The sequence below is a fragment of the Aureococcus anophagefferens genome (genome assembly GCF_000186865.1).
Source record: "Aureococcus anophagefferens unplaced genomic scaffold AURANscaffold_14, whole genome shotgun sequence".
In the NCBI taxonomy this organism is placed as follows: domain Eukaryota; class Pelagophyceae; order Pelagomonadales; family Pelagomonadaceae; genus Aureococcus; species Aureococcus anophagefferens.
This window is the reverse complement of record NW_008705574.1, coordinates 819,201-844,108: the sequence shown is the minus strand read 5'-3', so window position 1 is coordinate 844,108 and position 24,908 is coordinate 819,201. Positions and strand designations below refer to the sequence as shown.

General features: G+C 71.0%; 5 protein-coding genes across 5 annotated transcripts; 4 read left to right on the top strand and 1 right to left on the bottom strand.

Moving 5' to 3' along the window:
• Positions 1-565: 565 nt before the first annotated feature.
• On the top strand, positions 566-958 carry AURANDRAFT_14776 (hypothetical protein; the record flags this gene model as incomplete). The annotated part of the gene is made up of 1 exon (XM_009040289.1): positions 566-958. A coding segment is annotated over one exon (393 nt), but the record flags the coding sequence as incomplete, so codon positions are not given.
• A 537-nt stretch (positions 959-1,495) lies between these two features.
• On the top strand, positions 1,496-2,248 carry AURANDRAFT_14278 (hypothetical protein; the record flags this gene model as incomplete). Its single annotated transcript, XM_009040290.1, has 1 exon — positions 1,496-2,248. A coding segment is annotated over one exon (753 nt), but the record flags the coding sequence as incomplete, so codon positions are not given.
• Positions 2,243-3,348, top strand: ZIP2 (putative Zn transporter; the record flags this gene model as incomplete). The annotated part of the gene is made up of 2 exons (XM_009040291.1): positions 2,243-2,593; positions 2,836-3,348. The coding sequence occupies 2 exons, from the start codon at positions 2,243-2,245 to the stop codon at positions 3,346-3,348; spliced, it is 864 nt and encodes a 287-aa protein (XP_009038539.1).
• Positions 3,349-4,672: 1,324 nt separating this feature from the next.
• Positions 4,673-9,032, bottom strand: AURANDRAFT_71944 (hypothetical protein; the record flags this gene model as incomplete). Its single annotated transcript, XM_009040245.1, has 6 exons — positions 4,673-5,304; positions 5,534-6,077; positions 6,320-6,528; positions 6,572-7,338; positions 7,921-8,475; positions 8,776-9,032. The coding sequence occupies 6 exons, from the start codon at positions 9,030-9,032 to the stop codon at positions 4,673-4,675; spliced, it is 2,964 nt and encodes a 987-aa protein (XP_009038493.1).
• A 2,628-nt stretch (positions 9,033-11,660) lies between these two features.
• Positions 11,661-13,405, top strand: AURANDRAFT_37982 (hypothetical protein; the record flags this gene model as incomplete). Its single annotated transcript, XM_009040292.1, has 4 exons — positions 11,661-11,755; positions 12,018-12,109; positions 12,251-13,123; positions 13,190-13,405. Coding segments are annotated over 3 exons (1,173 nt in total), but the record flags the coding sequence as incomplete, so codon positions are not given.
• Between the last annotated feature and the right edge of the window lie 11,503 nt (positions 13,406-24,908).

Below are 24,908 nucleotides of genomic sequence, written 5' to 3'. Positions count from 1 at the left end.
CGTGAAGAACTGGAAGAGCGACGCTCCGGTGATCGCGACGCCGGCCGCGAGGAAGGCCTTGGCGAGGGAGAAGCCCTGGATCTTGATGGGCGGCTCGCCGGCGGCGTTGAAGCCGCCCTGGGCGAACGCGCCGGGCGTGCCGCCGCCCTCCTCGGCGCGGAGCGCCACGGCGGAGCGCGGCTGGTGCGTCGGCGCCGCCGGGAAGCGCTTGCCGACCGCGGGCGCGGCGGGCACGGGCCGCAGCACGGAGAACGGCGCCGCGGGCGCGAGGAGCAGCGCGAAGGCGAGGAGCGCGACCATCGTGCGGGCGGCGCTCTGAGTCTGACTTGACGGCCCGCGGTGCTGGCGGCCACGGCTCGGACTCGGAGAGAGCGCTGAGTCGACGGAGAGCGACATGGTTGCCTACAGTTCGAGCCGGCCTGCGCCAGCCATGCGCCTTTTCCTCGCGTCGTGCGCGCTCCTCTGCGGCGCGTCCGCGCTCCTGCGCGCGGCGCCGCAGCGGCGCGCCGCCCCGCGCACGCTCCGGCCGCGCGCCGCGACGCTCGACGGCTCGAGCGTGGGCGCGCTGCCGGAGACGCTGTCGAAGCTCGTCGCGGCCATGGCGGGCCTGCCCGACGACAAGTACCGCTACAAGCAGCTCCTCTTCTGGGCGGCCGAGGCGCCGGACCTCGCCGCGGGCGACAAGGTCGACGCGAACAAAGTGCCCGGCTGCCTGTCGACGGTGCACGTCACCGCGGCGCTCGACGGCGACGGCCGCGTCGTCCTCGCGGGCGACAGCGACGCCCAGCTCACCAAGGGCCTCGTGGTGCTGCTCGTCAAGGGCCTGAGCGGCGCGACGGTCGAGGAGATCTGCGCCGTCGACCCGGCGTTCATCCGGGACGCGGGCATCGCCGCGTCCCTGACGCCGGGCCGCAACAACGGCTTCGTCAACATGCTCAACGTCATCAAGGCCAAGGCCCGGGCGCTGGGCGGCGGCGACGCGCCGGCGGCGCCGGCCGCGGCCGGGCCCGCGGCCGCCGACGGCGCCGCGGGGCCCGTCGCCGCCGCGCTCCGCGAGAAGCTCGCCATGCTCCAGCCGACGAGCGTCGCCGTCGTCGACGAGAGCGGCGGGCGCGAGACGAGCTTCGCGCTCGACGTCGTCGCGGACTGCTTCGCGGGCCTCGCGCCGGAGAAGCGCGAGGCGCTCGTCGCGACGATCGTCGCGGACGTCGGCGTCGAGGGGCTCGCGATCACCGCCCGCACCGCCGACGAGGCGGCATAGCCGCCCTTTTAGCACCGTTCTCTGTCGCGTTTCTCTTTTGGGGACGGCTGTTTTGGGGGAAGTTCAACTTTGAGGCAAGGTCCTTCATTGAGGCTGCCGCCATGGAGAGCAGCATGTGCGACGGCCGCGCCGCCTCGCTCGGCGTGCGCTGACGCCGTCGCGGCGATACGCACCTTTGCGCGGCGCACCGTCATGGACTTCCAGGGGTTCCCGCACCAGGTCGCCGGCGACGCGCCCGTGACGACCCTCGACGTCATCGTCTACAGCTTCGTCATGGTCGCCATGAGCGGTCTGGGCGGCCTGCCCTTCTTCCTGCTGCCCGGGGGCCTGTCGAAGCGGAGCGCGGGCCTCGCGAACGCGCTCGCCGCGGGCGTCATGCTCAGCGCGTCCTACACCATGATCTACGAGGGCCAGGTCGCGGGGCCCAAGGCCGTCGTGTCGGGATTGTTCCTGGGCGCGGCGTTCATGCGGTGCTCGCGGCTCTTCATCGAGGGCCGCGAGGACGTGACGCTGCTGGGCTGGAGCGGCCAGACGACGCCCAAGGGGACGCTGCTCTTCCTCGCGATCATGGCGATCCACAGCATCGGCGAAGGGGCGGGCGTGGGGGTGGCGTTCGCGCGGTCCACCGGCGAGCCGAGCGGCTTCCGGCGGGGCGGCCTCGTGGCCGTGGCCATCGGCGCGCACAACGTGCCCGAGGGCTTCGGCGTGGCGCTCGCGCTCATCACCAAGGGCGCGTCGCCCGCGTCCGCGTCCGCGTGGGCCGTGCTCACGTCGGCGCCGCAGCTCGTCGCGGCCGTGCCCGCGTTCCTCTTCTGCGAGACCTTCTCGGCGATCCAGCCCCTGGCCATGGGCTTCGGCGCCGGCGCCATGATCGTCGTCGTCTTCGGCGAGATGCTCCCCGAGGCCTTGGAGGACGCGGACGCGGACTCCGTGGCGCAGGCGACGGTGCTCAGCCTCGCGACCTTCGAGGGCTTCCGCATGATGCTCGACTGGGCGTCCCACGAGCCCGCGTCGGCGAAGAGATTGCTGGCGGCCCTCGCCTGGTCCTTCGTCGCCGGCGGCGCGACGTCGCTCGGCGCGTCGTACGTGTTTCTGTTTCGGAAGATCGGCGTGAGGGCCGAGGCGGCGCTGCTGGGCTTCGCGGGCGGCGTCATGCTGGCGCTGGCCTGCTTGGATATCATGCTCCCGGCCTTCTACGCCGGCGGGCGGAACTGCGGCGGCGCGCGCGTCGCGGTCGGTAGCTTCGTCGCGGGGATCGGCGTCGTCCGCGTGTTGGACGCAGGGCAGCAAAAGAGAGCGAAATTCCCAACTTCAAAGGCTCCTTTCTCGGCCGTTTTCCACTCGTTTCGGCTGATTTTTGGACGAGCGATCATCTCTTGGAACGGTCTCGAAGCGTGGGTGCTTTTTCTGGAACGCGCGCGCGCGGAACACTCGCGTTGAAGCGACATTGAATCACCCTTTTGCTGCCCAGGTTGGACGCGGCCGTCCGGAATATGGACGTCGCGGGCTTCGTGGAGGCGCGGAGCGACCTCGAGGCGGGCGAGCGCACGCCGCCGCCGGCGAGCGCGCACAAGACGGCGCGCGCGGCCGCGCTCGTGACGCTCGCGCTCGCGTTCCACAACGCGCCCGAGGGTTTAGCGGTCGGCGTCGCGGCGGCGCACGAGGACGCGACGCGCGCGGCGACGATGGCGCTGGCCATCGGCATGCACAACGTGCCCGAGGGCGTCGCCGTCGCGACGTCCGTGCTCCTCGCGACGCGGTCGCGGCCGCGGGCGTTCGCGGTCGCGACGGCGACGGGCTTGGTCGAGCCGGTGTCGGCCGTGCTCTCGGCGGCCGTGCTCAACCCGTTCCTGTCGCCGGAGCTCCTCGAGGCGTCGCTCCTCCTCGTCGCCGGCGTCATGCTCACGGTGTCCCTCGGCGAGCTCCTGCCGGGCGCCGCGCGGAAGCACGCGCGATCCGCGGCCGCGGGCGCGCTGTTCGGCTGGCTCACGATGCGCGCGGGGCTCGCGCTCGTCAAGGACGACCTCACGGCGAGCGACCACGCCTACTTCGACGAGGGCGAGATGACCATCCCGAGGGGGGTGTAAGCTTTCGCGGTTCTTACACATGGGGGCTACAGGCGGGACTCCCTGCGGAACTGGGCTTCTTTCGCGCTGAGAAGTATTGTGAGATCCCGCGTGAGAGCAGCGCGCTCAGATGGTGAATCTCGCCACGCAGACGCGCATTGCCTGGCGGCCAGGAGTGCGATCGGCGAGTAGCCATTGGTCGAAATTTCTGTCAATAATTCTGGCTGACGCTCGCAGATGAGCCTGGCTATGGCGAGAATGGAAGATTTGGAGTGGTGATTCAAAAAGGGAAAAGTCAAGAAGTGTAACAGATTGTAAGCTGATTCGGTACGGTAACTTGACTGAAGGCCCGCATCATACAGAAGCCGCATGACATCGATCGCGTCTAACCCCGGGGGGGATCGTGTCCGTGTCGCAGCCTTGAAAAAGGGGTCCTTTTTAGACTTGCTCTCGGGCCCTCGTGCGCCAGCGTCGAGAAGCAGACGTATGACCTCAAGCCGCGTTGTTGCAACCGCCTGTACCAGCGGATTCATGCGTAGAGGAGGAGTGGCATACACGAGATCCGCATGCAGGTCCGCACCGCGAGCGAGCAGCTTAGAGACCATAGACGCGGTGGTTCTGGGATAAGGTAGCACGGTAGCCAAGGCACAGTTCGGTGGCAGTCTAGCAAGAATCGACTGAAACTCGTCGGTAATGAACTCTGCCTCACTGAGACCTATGATATCAAACACGCGGAGACGGCCGAGCTCTGGTGAACGTGCTATCGTCTCGCAGCCTCTATCCCACGAGGTGAAGTCGACTCCCGTTTTGAAAGTGATCAAAACATCGCGGAGATGCCGCAGGGCGTGGAGAGCCCAAGCAACGTGCCCCAGCACGAGCGCAGACGTCGAGGTAATGCCCAACGACTCGCACAAGCGCAGCTTGCTCATCACGTGCGGCGCCGACACAACACGATCATTCGCATTCGAAATTCGGCGGACGTAGCCGAGCGCCGCACGGCCCGTGCTGTCCGTCGTCGTCGCGCTCAGCACGTCCGCAAACTCGAGGTGGTCCAGCACGAGACCGCGCAGCGGCGCGGGGAGGTGCCGCATCTTCTGCGCCGGCGCGCGGGGCACACGGTGCGCCGCACAGAGATGTGGTGCGGGATGTACGCGTGGAGACCCGCGAAGTGCGTCCCGGCGACGCGCGCGTGCTGGATCTTCAGCACGACCTCGACGTCGCCCGTGTCGACGAACTGGACCGCGGCGCCCTGTTGGATGCCCGCGACGACGAGGCTCGGCGCGCCCCGAGCGAGGCCGCTCGAGCTCGCGGTGCGGGTCAAGATCCGGTAAACATGCCGTCAAAATTAGCCCCGCGCGAAGCGGACCTGCCGCTCGTTCGCGGGCTCGCCCGGCGCGCCGCAGCCGAGGGGCCGGAGCGTCGCGAAGTCGAACATGTGGCCGCAGCCGCCGCCGGCGAGCGCCTTCCTGTAGGTGCCGCCCGCGGGCTTGGCCTCGCAGCCGCACATCATCTGGTTGTCGCCCGAGATCTTCTCGAGGAGCATGCCGCAGGCCGGGCACGCCTTGATGCCCGGCGGCAGCACGAGCTCGTCGTCCGCCGGCGGCGGCGCGTCCACGCGGAGCACGACGCCCGCCAGCGCCGGGCGCTCCGTCATCTCCACGCCCGCGATCTCGACGTCCTTGGCCTCACCGGCGCCCTCCGGCGCCGCGCCCGCGCGGAGCCGCTCCTCGTTCTTGTAGATCGCGTGGCAGTACTTGCCGTGCGTGCCCGCGCCGTCGCGGCACTCCGCGCAGCAGTGGTCGCCGCCGTTCGCGCGGCCCTGCGTGCCCCGCTTGCCGCCGTGGTGCGGCAGCCAGTCGACGTCGTCGACGCACTTGTAGCGGTCGCAGGACGGGCACTTGGGGTGCGTGCCGGCGGGCAGCTGCCGCGCCGTCACGGGCCGCCCGCGGCGGGGCGTCTTGTCGAGGTCCTTGTAGCCTACCACATGCGTCGGTAACGATTTTTCATCGTTTTCCCGGTCAAAATCTCTCGAAAATCGTCACGGATGCAGGACGCTGCTTTCTAGCCGCAGGGGTCGTCCGCGACCTCGAGGGAGCCCCACTTGAACGCGATGCCGCAGCCGCCGTTGCGGATGCAGTCGCCGAGGCAGCCGTGGGCCACGGTGCCGCAGGTCATCCAGTCGCAGCCGTCGTTCTTCTGGATCCACTGGTCGCAGACGGGCACTGCTTGCCGATCTGCGCCATGGCCTGCTTCGTCGCCTCGTCCATCTCCGTCTGCGTGAGCTTGTCCTCGGGGCAGTCGTGCATGGCCGCGAGCCTCGCGAGCTCCACGGGCACGCGCAGCGCGTCCCAGCCCACGAAGGACGCGTGGCGGTTCTCGTGCTCGCCGCCCGGCGTCCGCGGCGTCGCGTCCTCGTCGCCGCCCTGGAGGTACTTGACGCGGACGCCCGACGTCTCGCGCGCCGTCACGACCGCGCGGCGCCAGGGCCGCGCGCCGTCGCTGAACGCGCGGACGCTCTGCCCGACCCGGGGATCGACCGTCCCCGGCGACATGGGCTCCGCGTAGCGCGGCAGCTCCGTCTTGCAGACGAGGCAGACCGCCGCGCCGCAGGGCGCGAGGCCGATCTTCTTCTCGCGGACGATTTTGTCGCCGCGGATCTCGATGATCTCGCCGGGCTTCGCCGCGAGGAGCCAGTTGCCGCAGTCGTCCGCGGGGCAGCGGAAGAAGGCCTCGCCGCGGTCCTTGAAGGCCTGGGCAGCAAAAGAGTGATTCAACGTCGCTTCAACGTGAGTGTTCCGCGCGCGCGCGTTCTGGAAAAAGCATTTATGCTTCGAGACCGTTCCGAAAGATGATCGCTCGTCCAATAAATCAGCCGAAACGAGCGGAAAACGGCCGAGATATGAGGCTTTGAAGTTTGGAATTTCGCTCTCTTTTGCTGCCCTGTCTTCTAGGCCTGGAGCATGAAGCGGAACTGGAAGTCCTTGTCGAAGACGCGGCGCCGCTGGAGGAACGTGAGCGTCGCGTCCGTGATCCTGCCCGGGCCCGCGCGCAGGCGCTCCGCGTCGCCGCGCGCGTCCGCGCGGCACGCGGGGCAGTAGGCCGGGAACTGGCCCGTGTCCATCATCGCGCCTAGCGACCCGCGGATGCAGTCGGCGCAGTAGAAGTGGTCGCAGTCCGCCGCGAGCTTGAAGCGGCTCTCGCCTACCGGGGCGGCGCGTTTCAAAAGTCGCGCGGGACGCGGGACGCGGGCGCTCGCAGAAGCAGACCTGGCACGGCATCTCGTCGTCGCGCTCGTCGGGCTCGAGCTCGTCGAGCACCGCGTCCGTCGTGCCCGAGCCGTGGCAGAGGTGGCAGATCTCGCAGCCGCAGGGCAGGTGGCCCTCGCGGTCGCCCTTCGCGCCGTCGCAGACGCCGTAGGCGCCCAGGCCGCCGCAGCGCGGGCACGCGCCGTCGTCGGCCCGCTGCCAGACGCGGAACCGCTCGAGCTCGCGCTCGACGTCCTCGGGCTTCGTCAGCGCCTCGACGAGCGCCGGGTCCGTGCCGGGCTCCCGCGCGACGCTGAGCCGCTCGTACTTGGGCCGCCGCCGCTCCTCCTCGCGCGCGCGCGCCTCCTCGCGCTCCCTCCGCCGCGCTTCGTCTCGCGACCGGCGGAGCACGTGGAGCGGCGCCACGCACGTGAGCAGCAAGGCGCCGGCGATGGCGAGGAGCGCGACGCCCGCCTCGCCCGCGCCGCGGCTGCAGCCGTCCCTGTCGCCCGCGCCCGTAGGCCCGCGCGACACCCCGAAACAGAGGAGGCCCACGGTTGCGACGTCGAGCCAGAGGATCATCGCTATCCAGTGCTTGTGGTTCGGCGAGCACTTGCCGTCTTCAAATTCTGCCCGTTTTGCCTTGTGGCAGAATATGCAGAAGAGCTTGCAGTAGCCGACGACGGCGATGCACACGCAGAGCCAGAACGCGACCGGATCGCGCCACGCCGGCGTCGCGTCGTAGGGCCGGCACGTCACGACGTGCCTGTGCCCTTCGTCGTTGTATTCGATTCGGACCCGCCCGCAGCCGTCCTTCTCGCCCTTGACGTTGCACAAGCGGTAAAGCATTGTCCCGTCGGATTCCCAGCGCATGTAGCCGTCGCAGCGGTCGTTCGCCTCGCACTGCGCCCGGGCGTCGGCCTCCACGTACACGCTTGCCTCGTCGCCGCCGACGGCTACGCCCCCGAGATCGTCGCCGATCCTGTGCTCCTCGTAGCATAGCGTCTTCTTGACGACGTCCCAGGAGCAGCGCGGCGCGGCGGTCGCCGCGGAGGTCGCGTTTCCGCGGAGGTGGGGTGTCGGGAGCGCCGTCGGGAGCGGCGACGGGAGCGGCGTCGGCAACGCGCTCGGCGCCGACGTCGTCGCGGGAGCGGCGAGGCACGCGAGCAGCAATGCCAGATGGCAGCCCCAAAGGCCGGGAGCATTGCCTCGTCAATTGTGCGAGGAATACCCGGGCACTCCTTCAACCACTTCACCTTGAAGTTGTCAATAGCGCCAAAGAAATCGGCGCCGCGGATCACGCGGGCCCCGACGAAGGCCGCTCGCTACGACGACGTCCTAGAGCGACGGCCGCGCGCGGCCGAGGGGCCGCCCCTCCGCCGGCGGCGCGTCGGGCGGGAGCGGCGCCGTGCGGTCGAGCGCGCGCTGGAGCCGCCGCGCGAAGGCGCGCTCGCGTTTGCGGCGCGCCGGCGGCGGGCCGAAGAGCGCGTAGGTCGCGAGGCGGCCGCAGGCGACGCAGGCGCAGGCCGCGGGGAGCGCCGCGGCGGAGCAGGCGAGGTACGCGGCCGCGCAGCGCGCGCGCTCCCGGGGGTCCGCCGCGTCGCCGCGGAGGTCCCGGAGCCGCAGCGCCGCCGCGACGCCGAGCGCCGCGGGGCCCAGGAGCCGCCGCTCGGCGGCGGCGAGGACCGCGGCGACGCGCCAGCCGTCCGCGAGGCCCGCGGCGCTCGCCGGCGCCGCCGCGCCCGTCGCGAGCGACACGGCGCACCGCTCCAGCGGGTGCGCCGCCGCCGCCCGCAGCGCGACGACGACGAGGGGCGCGGGGCCCCGGAGGCCGAGCAACGCCCCGTCGGCCGCGCCGGCGGAGAGCGCGCGCGCGGCGAGGAAAGGCGCGAGGCCCCGCCACCTGGGAACGGGGCGATTCGACGTCGCTTCGACGTGAGCGTTCCGTGCGCGCGCGCTCCGGAAAGAGCATCCACGCGTCGAGGCCGCTCCGAGACATAATCGCTCGTCCAAAAATTAGCCGAAACGAGTGGAAAAGGGCCGAGAGAGGAGCCTTTGAAGTCGGTATGTCGCGGCCGTTTCCCGCGCCGCCCGCCGCGGGTCCGCGGCGTCGCCGAGGGCCAGCGCGCGCCGGCAGGCGCCGCGCCAGGCGGGGAAGAGGGCGACCTCGTCGCAGCAGCGGCTCGCCCAGTTCGCCAGCGACGCGCCGCCGGTCGTCCGCTCGCGCGGCGGCTTCGTCGGCGACGGCGGCGCGGCGTCGAAGACGGCCTCGTCGTCGTCGTGCGCCCGGCCGCGCTCGACGGAGCGGCTCCGGCTCCGGCTCGCCGACGCCGCGCGGCGCCGCCGGCGGCGCGCGTCGCGGGCGACGCGCTCGCGCCGGTCCTCGGCCGACTCCTCCTCGCTCTTGAAGACGACGAGCACGGCCTGTAACAGGCGCCGCGCGCTCGGCCGCGGCGCCATGCGCCGGTACACGCCCCATATGTTCACGAGCAGGGACACGTCGTCGCAGACCTTCGCCGCGAGGGCGAGCGTGCCGATGGAGCCCATCGCGCCTGCAGAAATCTATTTTCTGCCACAGCAGATCACAAGCGAGCGCGTTGACGGCATCGCTGACCTCGACGGCGGCCGATGGCAGCACTGCTCCGCCAGGCCCTCCGCGGCGCCGCCCGCGCCCCCGCGGCCCCCCGGACGCTCCGCGCCGTCGCCGCGCGCCGCGCCTTCGCGACAACATCGACGGCCGACGCCTTCAAGACGCCGCGGAAGAAGGCGAGCGCCCTCCTCGCGGACCTGAAGCGCGAGGAGCTCGAGCGACGACGGACGCCCCTGCCCGACTTCAAGGCCGGCGACTCCATCGAGATGGACATCCTCGTCGACGTCGACGCGACCAAGCCCCAGAAGGTGCGCGGCCTCGTGCTCGGGCGCACGAACCGCGGCGCGGACTCGGCCGTCACGCTCTTTTGCAACGTCCGCGGCACGCCCGTGCAGCGGCGCGTGCCCCTCTACAGCCCGCTGGTCAAGGGCGTGACCCTGCTCCAGAAGGCCTTCCTCACCAAGGGCAAGAAGCGCGTCAAGCGCGCGAAGCTCTTCTACCTCGTCGACCAGGGCAAGAACTTCAAGGCGCCCTAGGAACGCCGTAACCGCGACGCTCCTAGATCGAGAGCGGCGCCGGGGTGCCGCCGGCGGCCGACGCCGCCTCGTACGCCGCCTCGGTCGCGTCCGCGTCGTTCGCCCGGAGTTAGTCACGGTCGTCACGGCGCGGGACAGAATCATCGCGAGGCACACGCCAGGATTTGTTTAGCCGCCGCCGCCGGCGGCTGCACGCGTGTTTGCGACCCATGATGCAATTAATTTTTAAATGACGAGAGGGGTGCGCGAACGAATATATTACATCCGAGCCCGGTAGGAAATAGTGCCGAGCAGGCTTGCGCTGCGATCCGCCTCGTACACGCTGCGAAATGTGCAGCCGGGGTCCACCGCCGGCAAGAGTGACAGTGGTGTTTACCGGCCGCCGAGGCCCGGGGGCAGGCCGCCGCCGCGGCCGCCGAGGCCCGGGGGCAGGCCGCCGCCGCCGCCGAGGCCCGGCGGCCGCGACGACGACGCGCGCGGCGGCGGCGGCGGCGGCGGCGGCGGGGGCGGCGGGCGGCGCCGCGCCTGGGCGGGCACGAAGCTGATGCCGCCGCCCGGCGGCGCGGGCGCCTTGGGCCGCGGCGCGGGCCCCGCGGACGAGCCCTCGCGGACGCCGGGCCCCTTCATGCCGAGCACCTTGCCCGGCGCCGGGTAGGGCCGCTGCTGCCAGAGGGGCCCCGACGCCGTCGAGTCGGCCATGCGCTCGCCCTTGTGGTGCATGCCGTCGCTCCACTTGCCCGTCTTGCGCCCCCCCGGGTCCAGCGGGTCGACCATGTGCTTGTTCCGCTCCTGCTTCTTCCGCTCCGCCGCGGCCATGGTCGGGTGGTAGGCCAGCGGCGCCGCGGGCTTGGGCGCGGGCCGCTTCGTCGCGCCGTCGCCGCCGGCGTCCGCCGACGTCGGCGGCTCCCACCGCTTCACGTCCGAGCCGGCCTTGAGGTAGTAGATCTGGCGGCTCGCCGCGTGCGTGTGCGCCGTCCAGCCCGGCGGCAGCGGCGCCGAGAGGACGAGGGGCGCCTGGGGCGCCGCGGCCATGGTCGCGGGCGCGGCCGGCAACGTCCCGGAGCGGAGCGCGTCGAAGGACCCGTTCGCGGCGCGGAGCTGGGACTGGACGCTGAGCAGCTTCGACTGGAGCTCGCGGTACTTGGCGTCCGCCGCCTGGTCGCCCACGAGCTTCAACGTGTTGTCGCTCCGCGCGGCGAGCTCCGACTTCCGGTCGCGCGCGCGCCTCCGCGCCGCGTCGCCGCGGAGGCAGTCGTCGGGGACGCCGTCGTCGTCCTGCTCGAGGTAGGCCAGGGCCTGCGCCCGCTTCCGCTGGGCGTCGAGCTCCGCGCGGTACTTGTCGTCCGAGATGACCTTGCGGCCGCCGTCGACGCGCTTGGGCAACGCGACGGAGACCCTGACGGGCTTGGGCGCGACGGACGGCCGGTCCGCGAAGCCGGGGTAGTGCTGGCCGCTGTTCTCGCTCCAGAGCTTGGCCTGCTTCGTCGGGCGGTAGTCCCGCGTGTCCAGATCGTCCTGGAGGTCCCACTTGGACTTGCCCGTGGCCTTGGCGAGGCGCTCCATGCGCATGCGGTCCGCCTCCTTGGCCTGGCCGTTCATCATGGCGCCGGGCGGAAGAGGGGCGGCCCCGGAGGGCGCTCCCGAGGGCGGGTTTGTGGGTTGGGGGGCGCTCGGGAGCGGCTGCGGCGCGACGAGGGCGGAGGGCGTCGAGCTAGGCGCCCGAGGCTGTCGAAGCCGAGGCAAGATTGGCCTGGTCGCCGTCGAACGTTGCGCGAATGTGGGTTGGAGGTCTGCGTTCCGGCCACGGCGGGAGCTCTCGAGCCGCACGGGAGAGTGAGCAATTTAGGAACGAAGATCTCCTAGCGATATTCGCCGCCCGCGACTCGTTCGGACACGTCCTCGCGGTGCTGGCGCCGCGTCTGGCCTCGGCCGGAAGATCCGCGAGACGTTAAGACGTGATGGACCTCCTCATCGAAGAACCGATGGGTTGTCCTCGGGATTCACCGCATAGAAGTCTCTTCTCTTGATCGGAACACACCTCATACGATACCGCCCACGCGCGAAGCGGCGTCGCGATTGTGTGGGGGGAAGTTGGCCGTTCACGCGCGCTCCAACGGCCGCGCGGCGGACTGACGCGGTCGGCGGCGGGAGCGGCGCGGGGCGACGCGGCGGTGCCGCCGCCGCGGGCGCGCGACGCTCGCCGCGGCGCGGCGCCACCGCCGCAGCGCCGCCGCCGCCGCGGCCCGTCCCCGCGCGCGACGGGCGGGGACGGCGGGCGCGCGCCGTTACCGACGTCCGCGACGGCGCCTCGCGTCGCAGGTTCTCCCATGGCGGCGCAGCGACCGCACACGGAGCGGCCGTTGTACAAGATGAGCGTCCAGCTCATCGACACGTACAAGCTCATTAACAAGGCGCGCGCCGGCGTCGGCGAAGCGTCGCGGGGGCGGGGGCCCGGACGGCGGCGGCGCGCCCGGCGGCGGCGACGCGACGCCGTCGCCGCCGGGGCGCGCGACACGAGCGTAAAAGACGCCGCTCCGACGCCGCGCGCGACGGTCTACTACGAAAAGAAGGCGAAGCGCAAGGTCACGCAGCGGGCCGCGGAGGCGTCCAACGAGTGGGACGACGAGAACTACGACTACGTGCTGTCCATGGAGGACTCCTTCGGCGAGCACTACGTCATCAAGGAGCGCATCGGCAAGGGGTCGTTCGGCCAGGTCGTCCGCGCGCACGACACGCGGACGCGGAGCGACGTCGCCATCAAGATCATCAAATCCAAGAAGCCCTTCGCGATCCAGGCCCAGACGGAGATCGAGCTGCTCCGCGCGCTCCGCGCCGCGGACCGCGACGACAAGCAGAACGTCGTCCGCCTCATCGACCACTTTGTGTACCGGGGCCACCAGTGCCTCGTCTTCGAGATGCTGTCCTACAATTTGTACGAGCTGCTGAAGAACACGCAGTTCCACGGCGTGTCGCTGAACCTCGTGCGCAAGTTCGCGAAGCAGATCCTGCACGCGCTCGCGTTCCTCGCGCGGCCGGACGTCGCGATCATCCACTGCGACCTCAAGCCGGAGAACATCCTGTTGCGCCACCCGAAGCGGAGCGCCATCAAGGTCATCGACTTTGGGAGCTCGTGCAAGAGCGACCGGCGCATGTACTCCTACATCCAGTCCCGGTTCTACCGGTCGCCCGAGGTCATGCTGGGCCTGCCGTACACGGTGGCCATCGACGTCTGGTCGCTGGGCTGCATCCTCGTGGAGATGCACACGGGCGAGCCGCTCTTCTCCGGCGCGGACCAGCTGGACCAGATGCGGAAGCTCGTCGAGGTCCTGGGCATGCCGCCGGAGTCGATGATCGAAGCCTCGGACAAGGCGTGCCGCGACCAGTACTTCGCGCCGAACCCCGCGTGCACGTCGCCGTCGCTGGGCGTGTCGACGCGCGCGCGGGGCAAGGAGCCCGCGGCGCCGCCCCACCGCTGGGTCCTGCGCACGAAGCACAAGGCCGGCGACGCGGCCGCGGCCGCGCCGCGGGGCCGGGGCTTGGAGTCCATCGTCGGCGGCGGCGGCGGCGGGCCCGGCGGCCGGCGCAAGGGCGAGCCGGGCCACGGCGAGCAGAACTACGCCCTCTTCCTCGACCTCGTGCAGCGCATGCTCGAGTACTCGCCGTCCGCGCGCATCGAGCCCGCGGACGCGCTGCTCCACGACTTCCTCAACGACGCCGTCTGGGCGTCGACGCACGCGCCGCCGGGCGCCGCGGCGCCCGCCGCGCCGCCGGCGCCGGCCGAGGCGCCGGCGGAGGCGACGCCGCCGCCGCCCGCGGCCGGCGCGCGCCGCGCGAACCCGAAGAGCCCGCCGAACCCGCGGCCGCCGCAGCAGCCGCGCCACTCCGTCGCCGCGGGGCCGGGCCAGTCGTCCATGCGGTCGCACAGCGCGCCGTCGAGTTCGGGCGCCAAGCCGCAGGGCGCCGTGGCGACGCGCCAGGACGCGCGGCGCGCGCGCGCCGAGGGCGTCGCGCCCATGGACCTCGGCGACGACGACGGCCCGGACCGCGCGCGGCGACGGCGGAGCCCCGGGGCGGCCGACGACCGGCCCGCGATCTGCGACGCCGGCACCCAGACGGGGCCGTCCTGATGTTTGTCGTTCCCCTTCCCCCCCCCCCCGATCCGCGGCGGGGCCGCGGTCGACTCGAGACTCCCGCGGCCCCGGCATGCGACGCGCCCGGAAAAACTTACACATATCGCCCGCTAGAGCTCCCGGGGCGCGCCGGGGCGGAGGTTGTCCGTGATCCAGGTCCGCCGGAGGCCGCTGTCCGTTTTGAGGTCCCCGAGGAGCGCGGCCTTGAGGCCGGGCTTCGCCGTGTGGCAGTAGACGAGGTGGCGCTTGCGCTTCGCCGTCGCCGCGACGGGCGCGCCCTTCAGGTCGCCGACGTGCAGATACATCTTCGACGCGACGCCGACGCCGTGGGCGGACGCGTCGCCCTCGACGACGGACGCGATGTTCTCCGTGATCGCCTCCGACTTGCCGCGGACGATCCACGCGTGGGCCTTCTCGTCGCACTCGAGGAGGTTCCGGTGGAGGAGGCGCGCCGACGCGAGGAGGTCGAAGGGGTGGAAGTAGTCGACGCCGAATTCGCTCCGCCAGAAGTCGAGCCACGGCGCCGTCACCGCCGCGAGCCAGTTCCTCGTTTTCCCCACCGCGAGCGCGTCGTCGCGCGCGAACTGAACCTGCCGCGACAGCTCGAAGGGCGCGAGCACCATGTAGGTAAACCCCCGGAGCACGTCCGCGAAGGCCTCCCAGTCCTTCTCGAAGTTGAGGTCCGCGAGGCCGGTCTCCGAGTCGCCGACGGTCAGCGCCGCGCCGGGCCGGCGGCCCGCGACGGCGATGAGCTCGTCGACGGCGTACTCCTGGAGGTCCGGCCGGTTGTCCAGCGCCCCGGCGACGTTCGTGAGCGCGCCGAGGCTCACGAGCGTCATGGACGTCTTCGAGTCGAGGTGCGCGCCTGGGCAGCAAAAGGGTGCGAAATTCCCAACTTCAAAGGCTCCTCTCTCGGTCGTTTTCCGCTCGTTTCGGCTGATTTTTGGACGAGCGATCATCTCTCGGGACGGTCTCGAAGCGTGGGTGTCGTTTTTGAAACGCGCGCGCGCGGAACACTCAGGTTGAAGCGACGTTGAATCACCCTTTTGCTGCCCTGGTGCGCGCGGAGCCGCCGGCTCGCCGTCGTGTTCCGGTCCCCGGCGCGCGCGGCGCCCCTGAAGCAGGGCACGCCCGTGTGGCTGGAGGCCTTGAGCAGGGCCCGCGTCGCCTTCGTCACGGCGTCGACGTCCGCGTTGCCGAAGACCGTCGAGACGGCGACGACGTGCACGTCCTTGGCGTTGAGCAGGTGGAGCAGCGCCCAGGCGTCGTCGACGTCGCGCACGCCGCCGCCGACGCCCGCGGAGTTGTCCGTGTCGATCCAGACGTCGACGGCGACGGCGCAGCGCAGGGCGAGCAGCGACGCGAGCCGGACCGCGACCGCCATCATCATCGTCGACGCCGGCGAGGCAGCCCTCGATGAAGTTTTTGTATCTTCGGCGCGAACGCCTCTCTCTGTTGCGTGCTGGTGCTGGGGCGCCGCGCCTCGGGGGCGGCCATGAACGACCTCACGGCCTCGAAGCTCCAGAAGCTCCAGGAGCAGCGCGAGCTCAGCGACAAGCTGAACACCGTGCTGACGAAGGAGGGGGGGCTGATCCAGTCGGCGCAGCAGACGTGCAAGAACCTCGAGGTCGCCGTCGCCGTGTCGAAGCGCCCGGGCTTCTTCGAGTACTACCAGCCCTCGGAGGAGGTGAAGCGCGTCTACCAGACGAACGAGTGCAACAACCTCGTGCGGCGCATCGCCCGCGCGCAGAAGGAGCTCGACGTGCTCGACCAGGAGATCCAGCTCCGCGCGGACGCGCGCGAGGCGCGCGCGGCGCCCTTCCAGCCGTCCGTGGGCAACCTCGAGCAGTGGTTCCAGTCCTACGGCCGACCAAAGAACGCCATGCCCGACGGCATCCTGACGACGTTCCAGAAGGACAAGAAGATCTACGGCGGCACGGCGCACCACCGCGCGTTCAAGACCCAGGCCATGACCATGAAGAAGGGCCGCGGGACCAACTAGATTGGGCGTAAACGAGCGGCGGCTTCGACGAGCGCGGCGGTGTTCTAGTTTAGGTCGTGGCGCAGGGACGCGGCGACGAAGCGCGCGGACCAGGCCGCGTCCATCTGGGGGATGTCGTGCGTCGCCGGCGCGGGGCAGACTGCCACGGGGCCGTCGCTCTCCAAGCCCGGCAGCGCCGCCTTCCGCGGGCTCGCGACGGCGTCGCTGATCCGTCGAAAGTTCGCCCGGTTGAGCCGCACGCTCGCCTCGGGCGCCTCGAGGCCCGTGTTGCCCAAAGTCTTCGACGCGCCCCCGCAGCAAACGCGGACGGGGCAGCGGATGCTCCCGAGATTTCGGAACGCCTTCGCCGCGGAGACGGGCGTGTTCGCGAAGAGCGCTTGCTCCACATCTTTGGGGCAGTAGAGCACGACGGACGCCGCGCCGACGCGGCGGACCTCGCGCATGCCGAATTCGACGTAGTAGCGCTTCGCGCCGGCCTCCCAGCCCATGAGCGCCTTGTCGAAGTAGCGGCTCGCGACGCCGAAGTTGTCCTCGCGGCCCACCTCGAACTCGTACTTGCGCTTCGCGGCCATGCCCTCGAGCCAGAGGAAGTTGTCGCTCGCCGTCGTCCCGAGCGCGTCGGAGTCGTAAATGATGGGCTCGAAGAGGACGAGCCCCGCGAAGGCGCCGGGCCGCCGCTGCTCGCTCAGCGCGAGGATCATGCCGCCGTTGGAGTGGCCCACGCCGACGACGCGGCGGCCCGCGGTCGCGAAGCGCGCGTCGTCGGCGCCGGCGTCGTCTAAAATCGCGAAGACGTCGTCCGGGCCGAGCGCGGCGATGTCGAAGCGGTCCGCCGCCGTGCCCTCGCCGGGGAGCCGCCGGCCGTGGCCGTGGCCGATCCAGTCCAGCGCGACGACCTCGTAGGTCTCGCCCGCCTCCCTCCAGAGCACGTGGAGGTGCTCGATGACGGGGATCCAGACGCCCAGGTTGTAGCCGCCGCCGTGCGCGAACACGACGACGGTCGGCGCCGGCGCGCCGGGCGCCGGGTCCGCGCCGACGACGCCGCGGAGGAAGAAGACGCCGCCGTCGGGCGTCTTCGACGAGATGAGCGAGAACTCGCTGCCGGCCTTCCATCCGTAGTGCAGCCGCTTGATCGCGCCCCGCGACGGCGGCAGCGCGCGCCAGTCGCCCAGGACCTTGGCGCTCAGCCAGCCGCCGAGGCCCGCGTCCTCCGCGGGGGCGACGCGCACGCGCACCGTGCCGTTGTCGAGCACGCACCGGTCGAGCACCTGGACGACGGTGCCCTTGCCCAGCACGGAGACTTTGGCCGACTGCATGTCCGCGGCCTCGCGCACCTGGGCCGGCTGGGGCACCGTGGCGAAGAGCCGCTCCTCCCACGCGGCCTGGGCGTCGTATTGCGCGTCGAAGGCGGCCATCGTGGCGCGGGCCTCTCTCATGGGTGGGCCACATCTTGGGCTGCGAAGGCAAAGGTTTTGATTGACGATGGAAACGAGTTTCACCACAAGCAGCGTCGCGCCTCATCCGCCAAGCTTTGTGTCGTGTCATCTCGCCGGCTTAAACACGATGCTTAACGAGGCGGTCGACGAGGCGACCCCAGAAAAGCCCGCCGAGGACGCGGCGCCCGCCGCCGAGGAGCCGGCGAGCGACGCGCCGTCCGAGGCGACGCCGGAGACGCCGGAGTCGGCGCCGGCGGCCGAGGACGTGCCGTCCATCACCGGTGCGCCCGCCCGCGCGATGGAAACGGACCGCGCGCGACCGAAGAGAACGCCGCCACCCGTAGGCGAGGGCACGGCGTCCGACGGCAAGGGCTCCATGAAGAAGGTCCTCTTCCTCTCGGGCGGCAAGGGCAAGGACGGCGACAAGGCCGGCGGCTCGGCCCAGTGGCTCGCGGGCATGTCGAAGCGCGCCTCCGCCGTCGGCGAGTCCATGTCCAAGCTCATGGCCAAGTCCGACAAGGCGTCGCCGGACAAGTCCTTCGAGGAGGGCGGCGACGCCGGCGCCGAGGCGGCGGCGGCGGCCGACGACGGCGCGGAGAAGAAGGCGTCCGTGGCGAGCTCCATGACCGAGGGCGCGCGCAAGGCCTTCGGCGACGCGGGCACGCGCATCAGCGGCCTCATGGCCTCCATCAAGCCCGCGGAGAAGCCCGCGGCCGCCGACGGCGACGGCGACGCGGCCGCGGCGCCCGCGGCCGACGCGCCGGAGCAGACGTCGCGCCTCGCGGCGCTCAAGATCGCCATGAGCCACCTCAGCAAGCGCGCGCCGACGCCCGAGGACCAGATCGCCGCGCTCAAGGACGAGGTCGCCGCGCTCAAGGCGACGGTCGACGGCCTCGTCGCGAAGGTCGCCGCGCTCGAGGGCAAGGAGGAGGCCGTGTGAGCGCGCGCCGTGCGGGGACGAACTAACGCGTCGGGCGCGCCTCGGGCGGAGGTGTTCGGTCGAGGAGACGTGCGGCTCGCTGTCGGGCTGTGCAGCACGGCTATGGAGGACTCGGCCCCTGTTCCGCTGGCGGGGGGGCCGAAGCCGTCGGCGGAGCCCGAGCCGGCGGAGTTCAAGGCTCGCCCGCGCGCCATGAGCACGGACGAGCCGAGTTTCGCGCTCCCGGAGCCGAGCCCCTTCGACGCCGCCGCGCCGCCGCCGCCGTCGCCGCCGCGCTACGACGGCGAGCGCGCCGCGCCCCCCGGCGGGCCCGAGCCGCCGGAGGAGATGCGCGGGTCCGTGGACAGCGGCGCCGGCGAGATGCGCGGGTCCATGGACGAGGACAGCGACGGGAGCAGCGACGGCGGCGGGGGGGAAGCCGGGCAGCTCGAGCAGCTCGCGCGGCGCCTCGAGGCCATGCGGGCCGCGGGCCTGCTGCCGCCGCACCTGCTCGACCCGCCGCCGCGGCCGCCGCTCCTCGAGAGCTTCGACGCCGCGGGCGTCGCGCGCTACGCGCGGCGCCTCGCCGGGACGCCGCGGCCGGAACCGGAGCCGGAGGCGCCGCCGGGCGGCGTCGTCGTGGAGCCCTTCGGCGACGGCGACGCCGGGCGCGACGTCGTCGTCCTCGGCGGCGCGGGCATGTCGACGTCCGCGGGCATCCCCGACTTCCGGAGCCCGGGCACGGGGCTCTACGACAACCTGCAGAAGTACGACCTGCCGCACCCGCAGGCCATCTTCTCCATCGACTACTTCCGGGAGCGGCCGGGCGCCTTCTACGAGCTCTGCCGCGAGCTCTGGCCGGGCACCTACGCGCCGACGGCGACGCACCTCTTCATCAAGCTGCTCCACGACAAGGGAAGATTGCTGCGGTGTTTCACGCAAAACATCGACTCTCTCGAAACGGCCGCGGGCCTACCGCCGGACCGCGTCGTCGCGGCCCACGGCAACTTCGACGGCGCGACGTGCATCGACACGGGCGCGCCCGTGGCCGTGTCCGAGGTCAAGGCCGCGGTCGACGCGGGGCCGCCGGGCTGGGCCGCGTTGCGCGACCGCCACGGCGGGTTGGTGAAGCCGGACATCGTCTTCTTCGGCGAGGGCCTGCCGCGGCGCTTCTTCGAGCTCGCGAACCGGGACCTGCCGCGCTGCCGCTTGCTGCTCGTCATCGGCACGTCGCTGTCCGTGCAGCCGTTCGCGTCGCTTGGTGGGGCACGTCGACGACGACTGCGTCCGCGTCCTGGTGAACCGCGACGCCGTGGGCCGGCGCGACCCGCGCATCCCGCTCGCCGTGGCGCGCCAGCTGGGCATCGGGGGCGGCCTCGAGTTCGACGACGAGAGCCGCAACTACCGCGACGTGAAATTGCTCGGCGCGTGCGACGATCAAGTCCGGGAGCTCGCGGCGGAGCTCGGCTGGGCCGACGACCTCGCGGACCTCGAGGCCGACGCCGAGGCCGACTTCGCGCGGCGCAAGCGCCGCGCCGAGGGCGACCCGGGGCCCCGCGCGCCGCCGCGGCCGGACCCGCAGGGCGACCGGCTGCCGCCGTCGCCGACGCTCGCGGGCTGGCTCCCCGAGGGCACGACGCCGCTGCCGGACGCGCCCCTCCTCGCGGGCCGCGGCGAGAGCGACCCGCCGCTCCTCGACCGCGACGCGCGGCCCGCGCTCGCGCGCGCCGAGTCCGCGTCCGCGCAGCTCGCCGCCGCCGCGGGGCTCTCCCTCGCGGACGACGGCGAGGGGCCCGGCGACGGCGTCTAGGCGCCGGGAGGGATATATGGTGGACTAATCATGGAGCCAACCCGAGCGCGGCGGCGTGTTTTCTGCGCAGCATCACGGCGTGGCGTGTCTCGCAGTGCTCAGGTCCGAAGACGCGAATCGACGTCGCAAGAACCTTGTCGAGGATTGCGCGAGCCTCAGCTGCTTTCCCCGTCGTGCCCCTCCGGATAAGCGTCACTGCCAGAATTTGCTGCGTGCAAAGTACTTGTTTTGTGGACTCGCCGAGCACGCGCCGCTGGGAGTTCAGCGTCTCGCGCAACAGCGCTTCCGCTTCCGCAAGAAGGCCCAACTCCCGCCGGGCGCGTGCGGTCTCGACGGCGACCTCCAGCGTATTTTCGGAATATGCCCCTTCGTTCGCGACGCGCCATGCGTGCATCCGCTCGAAGGTTTCTAGCGCACTTCTCAGTTTCGTCTCGTCCTTGGTCGCCATGCCCTTCTCCAACTCCAACGACGCGACCTGTTCCTCGGCGTCCACCAGCGTACGCATATTGTCCCAGCGCCGGGGACCCGCCCGACACTCCGCGAGGTTTTGTCGACACAGGATCTCAGCTTCGTCGAGCTGATCGTTGTTCAAAAGCGTGGTGCCTAGATCTCGCAGCGCCTGGAAGCGCCACTCGTCATCCCTCGGACAACCCGCAAAACGGCGCCACACAGCGCGACCCATCGCAATATCGACTTTGCCATCAAAGAACTGCTTGCACAGGCCACAAGACGCCATAGCATCGAAGTACTCATTCCGATCGTTCGCGCGCGCCTCCGCGGCCTCGGCCAGCTGAACCAAACAGCCGACGTGCGCGAAGCCTTGGTCAGGCCCGCGGCACGCGCAGCCCCGAACGAGATCGCCGCCGTCCAAACAAATGTAGCATCGCGCCGCCTCGGGGGCCCCGGTCGCACTGATCGCCTCCTCGACGGCGGCGTCGAACTTCGAATTCGCTTCGTCGACGACGGCGCGATAAGCGCGCGTGCGCAGCGACGACGACCGCATGAAGCGGGTTTGAAGCGACTCGCGCACCAGCGACCCCGGGCCCCGACCGCAATGAGTCGCGGCTCTCGCCAAGTGCGCCACCGACTCGCCAGGGTTTTACCACAGTGGCCCTCATCGAGAGTTCGCGCGGCCGTCGACGAGCTAACGACCCGAACGGCAAAAAACGTCCGTCTTCCACCAGCCCCAGACGTAGTACACCACAATGACCACACCGCCTTCGTCCTCACTTTTGGCGCGCCTGGGCGCCGCGCTACTCCTCCTGGTGTGTCTCGTCGCCGGCATCAACAAGGGCATGGACATCATCGAAGAACAAAAGTTCGCGCGGACGCTCCGCGAAGCGGAATCCCTCGCCGCGGTCCGGGAGCTCGCGAAGGCCGCCGTGCACGAGGCCCTCGAGAGGCCGGAGGGCGCGCGCGGCGGCCGCGACCGCCGGCAACGGACTCGCGACGGCGGCAACGCGCACCTCCACGAGCCCCTGCCGAACTAGTTCGCGGCGCGGCGCGGGCGGCGCTCGCGAGGACGGCGCCGGGACGACGACCGCCGCCTCCGTTCGCGGGAGCGCCGCGCTCGCCGACGAGAACCCCCGCGCGTTCGTCCCCGCCCCGCCTTAAACGTCCAGAACGCCTTAGACCGCCTTGTCCCAGTCGTCGTCGTCGTCGTAGGCCGTCGGCGCCTCGCGGTCGACGAGCGGCGTCGGCGCCTCGCGCGCCGTCGGCGGCCGCCGCGGCCGCAGCGGCGGCGCGGGGAGCGAGGCGACGTAGTGGGCGTAGCCCGGCACGTCGAGGTAGACCTCGTCCGTGTCCTCGTCCTGGATGGTGAGGTCGACGTTGACCGCGTCGGACACGCCCTGGACGTTCGGCGTCACGTCCGGCAGCCGCGTGATGAGCTTCGACTCCGTGAACTTTTGGCGCTCGACCATGATGGCCACGTCGTGGGGCACGTCGTTGACGACGAGCGCGACGAGGAACTTGGCGAGGAAGACGCCGTGCGTGTAGAGGAGGTAGTAGAGGATCTTCGTCGCGACCCGCGCGTTCTCGACGAAGAGGCCCGTGAAGACGATCATCAAACCGTTCGTGATCACGGAGAGGTAGGACAGGAGCTCGATGATCGTGCCCCAGGTGCCGATGTCCTCGGCGCCCCGGGGCCAGGGCCGCCGGTGCCGCTGCGAGATGCGCCAGCCGTTGACGCGGATCTTGACGTAGGAGTTCACGGACGCCATGAGCGGCGCGAGCGGGAACGCGGCGACGAAGAGCACGCCGAAGCCGAAGATGATGACGAGCTCCGCGTAGTCGTCGAAGGGCCCGATCATGACGTCGTACTCCTCGAGGGCCGCCTCGACCTCCGGCGGCGTCAGCGCGCGGTCCGCGAGCGGCTCCGGCGGCGCCTCCGCCGCGGCGGCGTCGTCCTTGGCCTCCTCGGCCGGCGCCGCGGGGTCGCGCCGCCGCCGGAAGCGGCCCCGGAGCCGCGCGAAGCGGCCCGGCCGCTTCGGGTCGTCGCCGCCCGGCCCCTCGGCGAGCTCCCCGGGCGCGTCGCCCTGCTTGGCGGCCGCGAGGTCGTCGAGGTACGCGCGCTCCTTGGACCGGAGCCGCTTCGCGGCCCAGAAGTAGTAGGGCACGAGCACCTCCTTGACGTTGGAGATGAGCACGCGCGACACGAAGATGGAGCTCAGCTGGGTCTTCAGGTCCAGCATGCAGTCCGACCGGCCGCTCGCGACCTGCGGCTCGCACTCGTAGAGCCGCGGCCGCCCGATCTTCATGGTCATACCCTCCACCTGCGCCTGGAACTGCTTCACGAAGGCCGTGTAGAAGAAGGTCGTGTAGGCGTTGACGAAGGTGAAGATGAAGGTCTTGGCGATGAGCGCGTCCTCGTAGGCCGTGTCCGTGCGGTGGCCCTCGGCGTCGTTGAGCGCGACGGCGACGGACCGGTACGCGTACTCCATGACCATGATCTGCGCCGTGTTCGCGATGCCGATGACCGTCGGCCGGATGGACGCCTGGGGAATGCCGGGCACGTTCTTGAGCCACGTCGACGGCGTCAGGCGATGCTCCCATGTCGGGTACTTCATGAGCACGTTGAGGATGAAGAGGCAGTAGACGACGCCGAGCGACGCCGCGCCGCAGACCGCGATGATCGCGCCGGACCATCGCGCGCGGCGCGCCGCGACGGCCGGCGGGAAGTAGGTCGTGAGCTCGCCGTCGACGGGCGAGTGGATCAGCGCCGTCTGGGGGTCCGCCGCGAACTCGGGCCGGTCCGTCTCCACCTCCTCGAAGCCGACCATGCCCCAGCGCATGGCCCAGCGGCTCTGGGTCCGCTTCCACTGGGCGATGAAGGCGCTGGACCAGAGCGCCATGAAGAGGCAGAAGTAGGGCACGGACTCGGCGTTCTGTAAGTTGACCGACACCGAAATGTCGACCTGGACCGCGAAGCCCGCCACCGCGGCGATCATGAAGTACGTCGCCTGCGTGGAACTCAAATCTTCGACGCGAATTCAATGCGCGGTGGGGACCCCCCAAACCAGCGGTTGCTTTCCACACAGTGCGTCGCGTAGTGGGAGAGGAAGAGGAAGTAGAAGCCGACCTTCTCGCCGTAGTAGTCGGCGATGCGGTCCAGGGGCATGTTCCAGGGCCAGGCCCAGTAGACGAGCCACTTGGCCTCGACCTGCTTGAGCTCGCTCCAGTCGTGGAGCCTGCGTGGAAATCAACCGCCGGTTCGGGACGTCCCGACCAAACTTTGAAATTCTCGAGCTCGGTCACGTCGAAGTCGATTTGGCTGATTTTCGGACGAATCGATGGCTCCCGTCGAACTCTCGAAGCACGGCCGAAGAGGCTCGTCCGAATCGTTCGATGACGCGCACATTGAAGATTTGAGTTCCGCGCGGCGCGGAGCGGGAACGCCGCGGACACGACCTCCGCGGCGACGAGCTTCTCGAGGGGCAGCCCCGCGCCGCCGTCGCGGACCGGGTGCGTCAGCACGGACATGATGAGCTTGACGCGGTCGACGCCGCGGAAGGGGCTCTCGGACCGCGCGTTCTTCGCGTAGAGCGCGGCGTCGTCCGGGTCGTCGCGGAACTCGCCGAACATGTGCTCGCTGGAGCCGTAGAGCGGGCACAGGCCCTCGGCGTCGACGATGGCCGTGTCCATCTCGACGCCGCGGTAGCGCCAGCCGTTGCGCCGCGGGTAGACGACGTAGTCGTCGACGTCGACCGCGTCGGCGAGGCCCTCGGCGAGGCGCCGCGACACCTCCGCGGGCGCGAGGCGCATGCGGAAGTTCGTCGCGTCGGCGTGGCGGCCGAGGCGCGCGGCGGAGGCGCGCACCTTGACGACGACCTGGTCGAACTTCTGCGACTTGTAGCAGCACGTCTCGAGGCCCGCGCCGCGGATCGCGGCGACGATCTTCGCGAGCGTGTGCCCCGCGCCGTCGACCTCCTTGCCGAGGAGCGACGTCGGCCGCTTCTTCGTCTCCCGCAGCGCGTCCTCGTCGCGCACGGGCACGAGGAGCGCGAAGTCCCAGGACCACTTTTGGCCCTCGCGCGTGAACGCGTCCTTCTTTTTGCGGACGACGGGCTCCTCGTCGAGGTGCACGCGCGTCATCTCGAGCAGGAGCCTGCGAGGTTTCGCGCGTGAACGGGCAAAAAAAGGTCGAACGACGCACCGCAGGATCCAGGCCATGGCGAAGATGACGCCGAGCTGCAGGAACGAGTCGACGGCGTTGGCGAGCGCGCTCGCGGAAACAGGATCTTTCTCGTCCGCGCCCGACGGCGCCGGCGTGGGCCTGCGCGGCCGTTCGTGCGTACATTCCTTCGGGGGGGGGGGGGGCGGACCCCGGGGGGCGGACCCAAGGGACGGCGCGGCGGCCTCCTCAAGGCGGCGGCGGCCGGCGCTTTCCATGGGCGCGAAATGGTCCGTCCCGC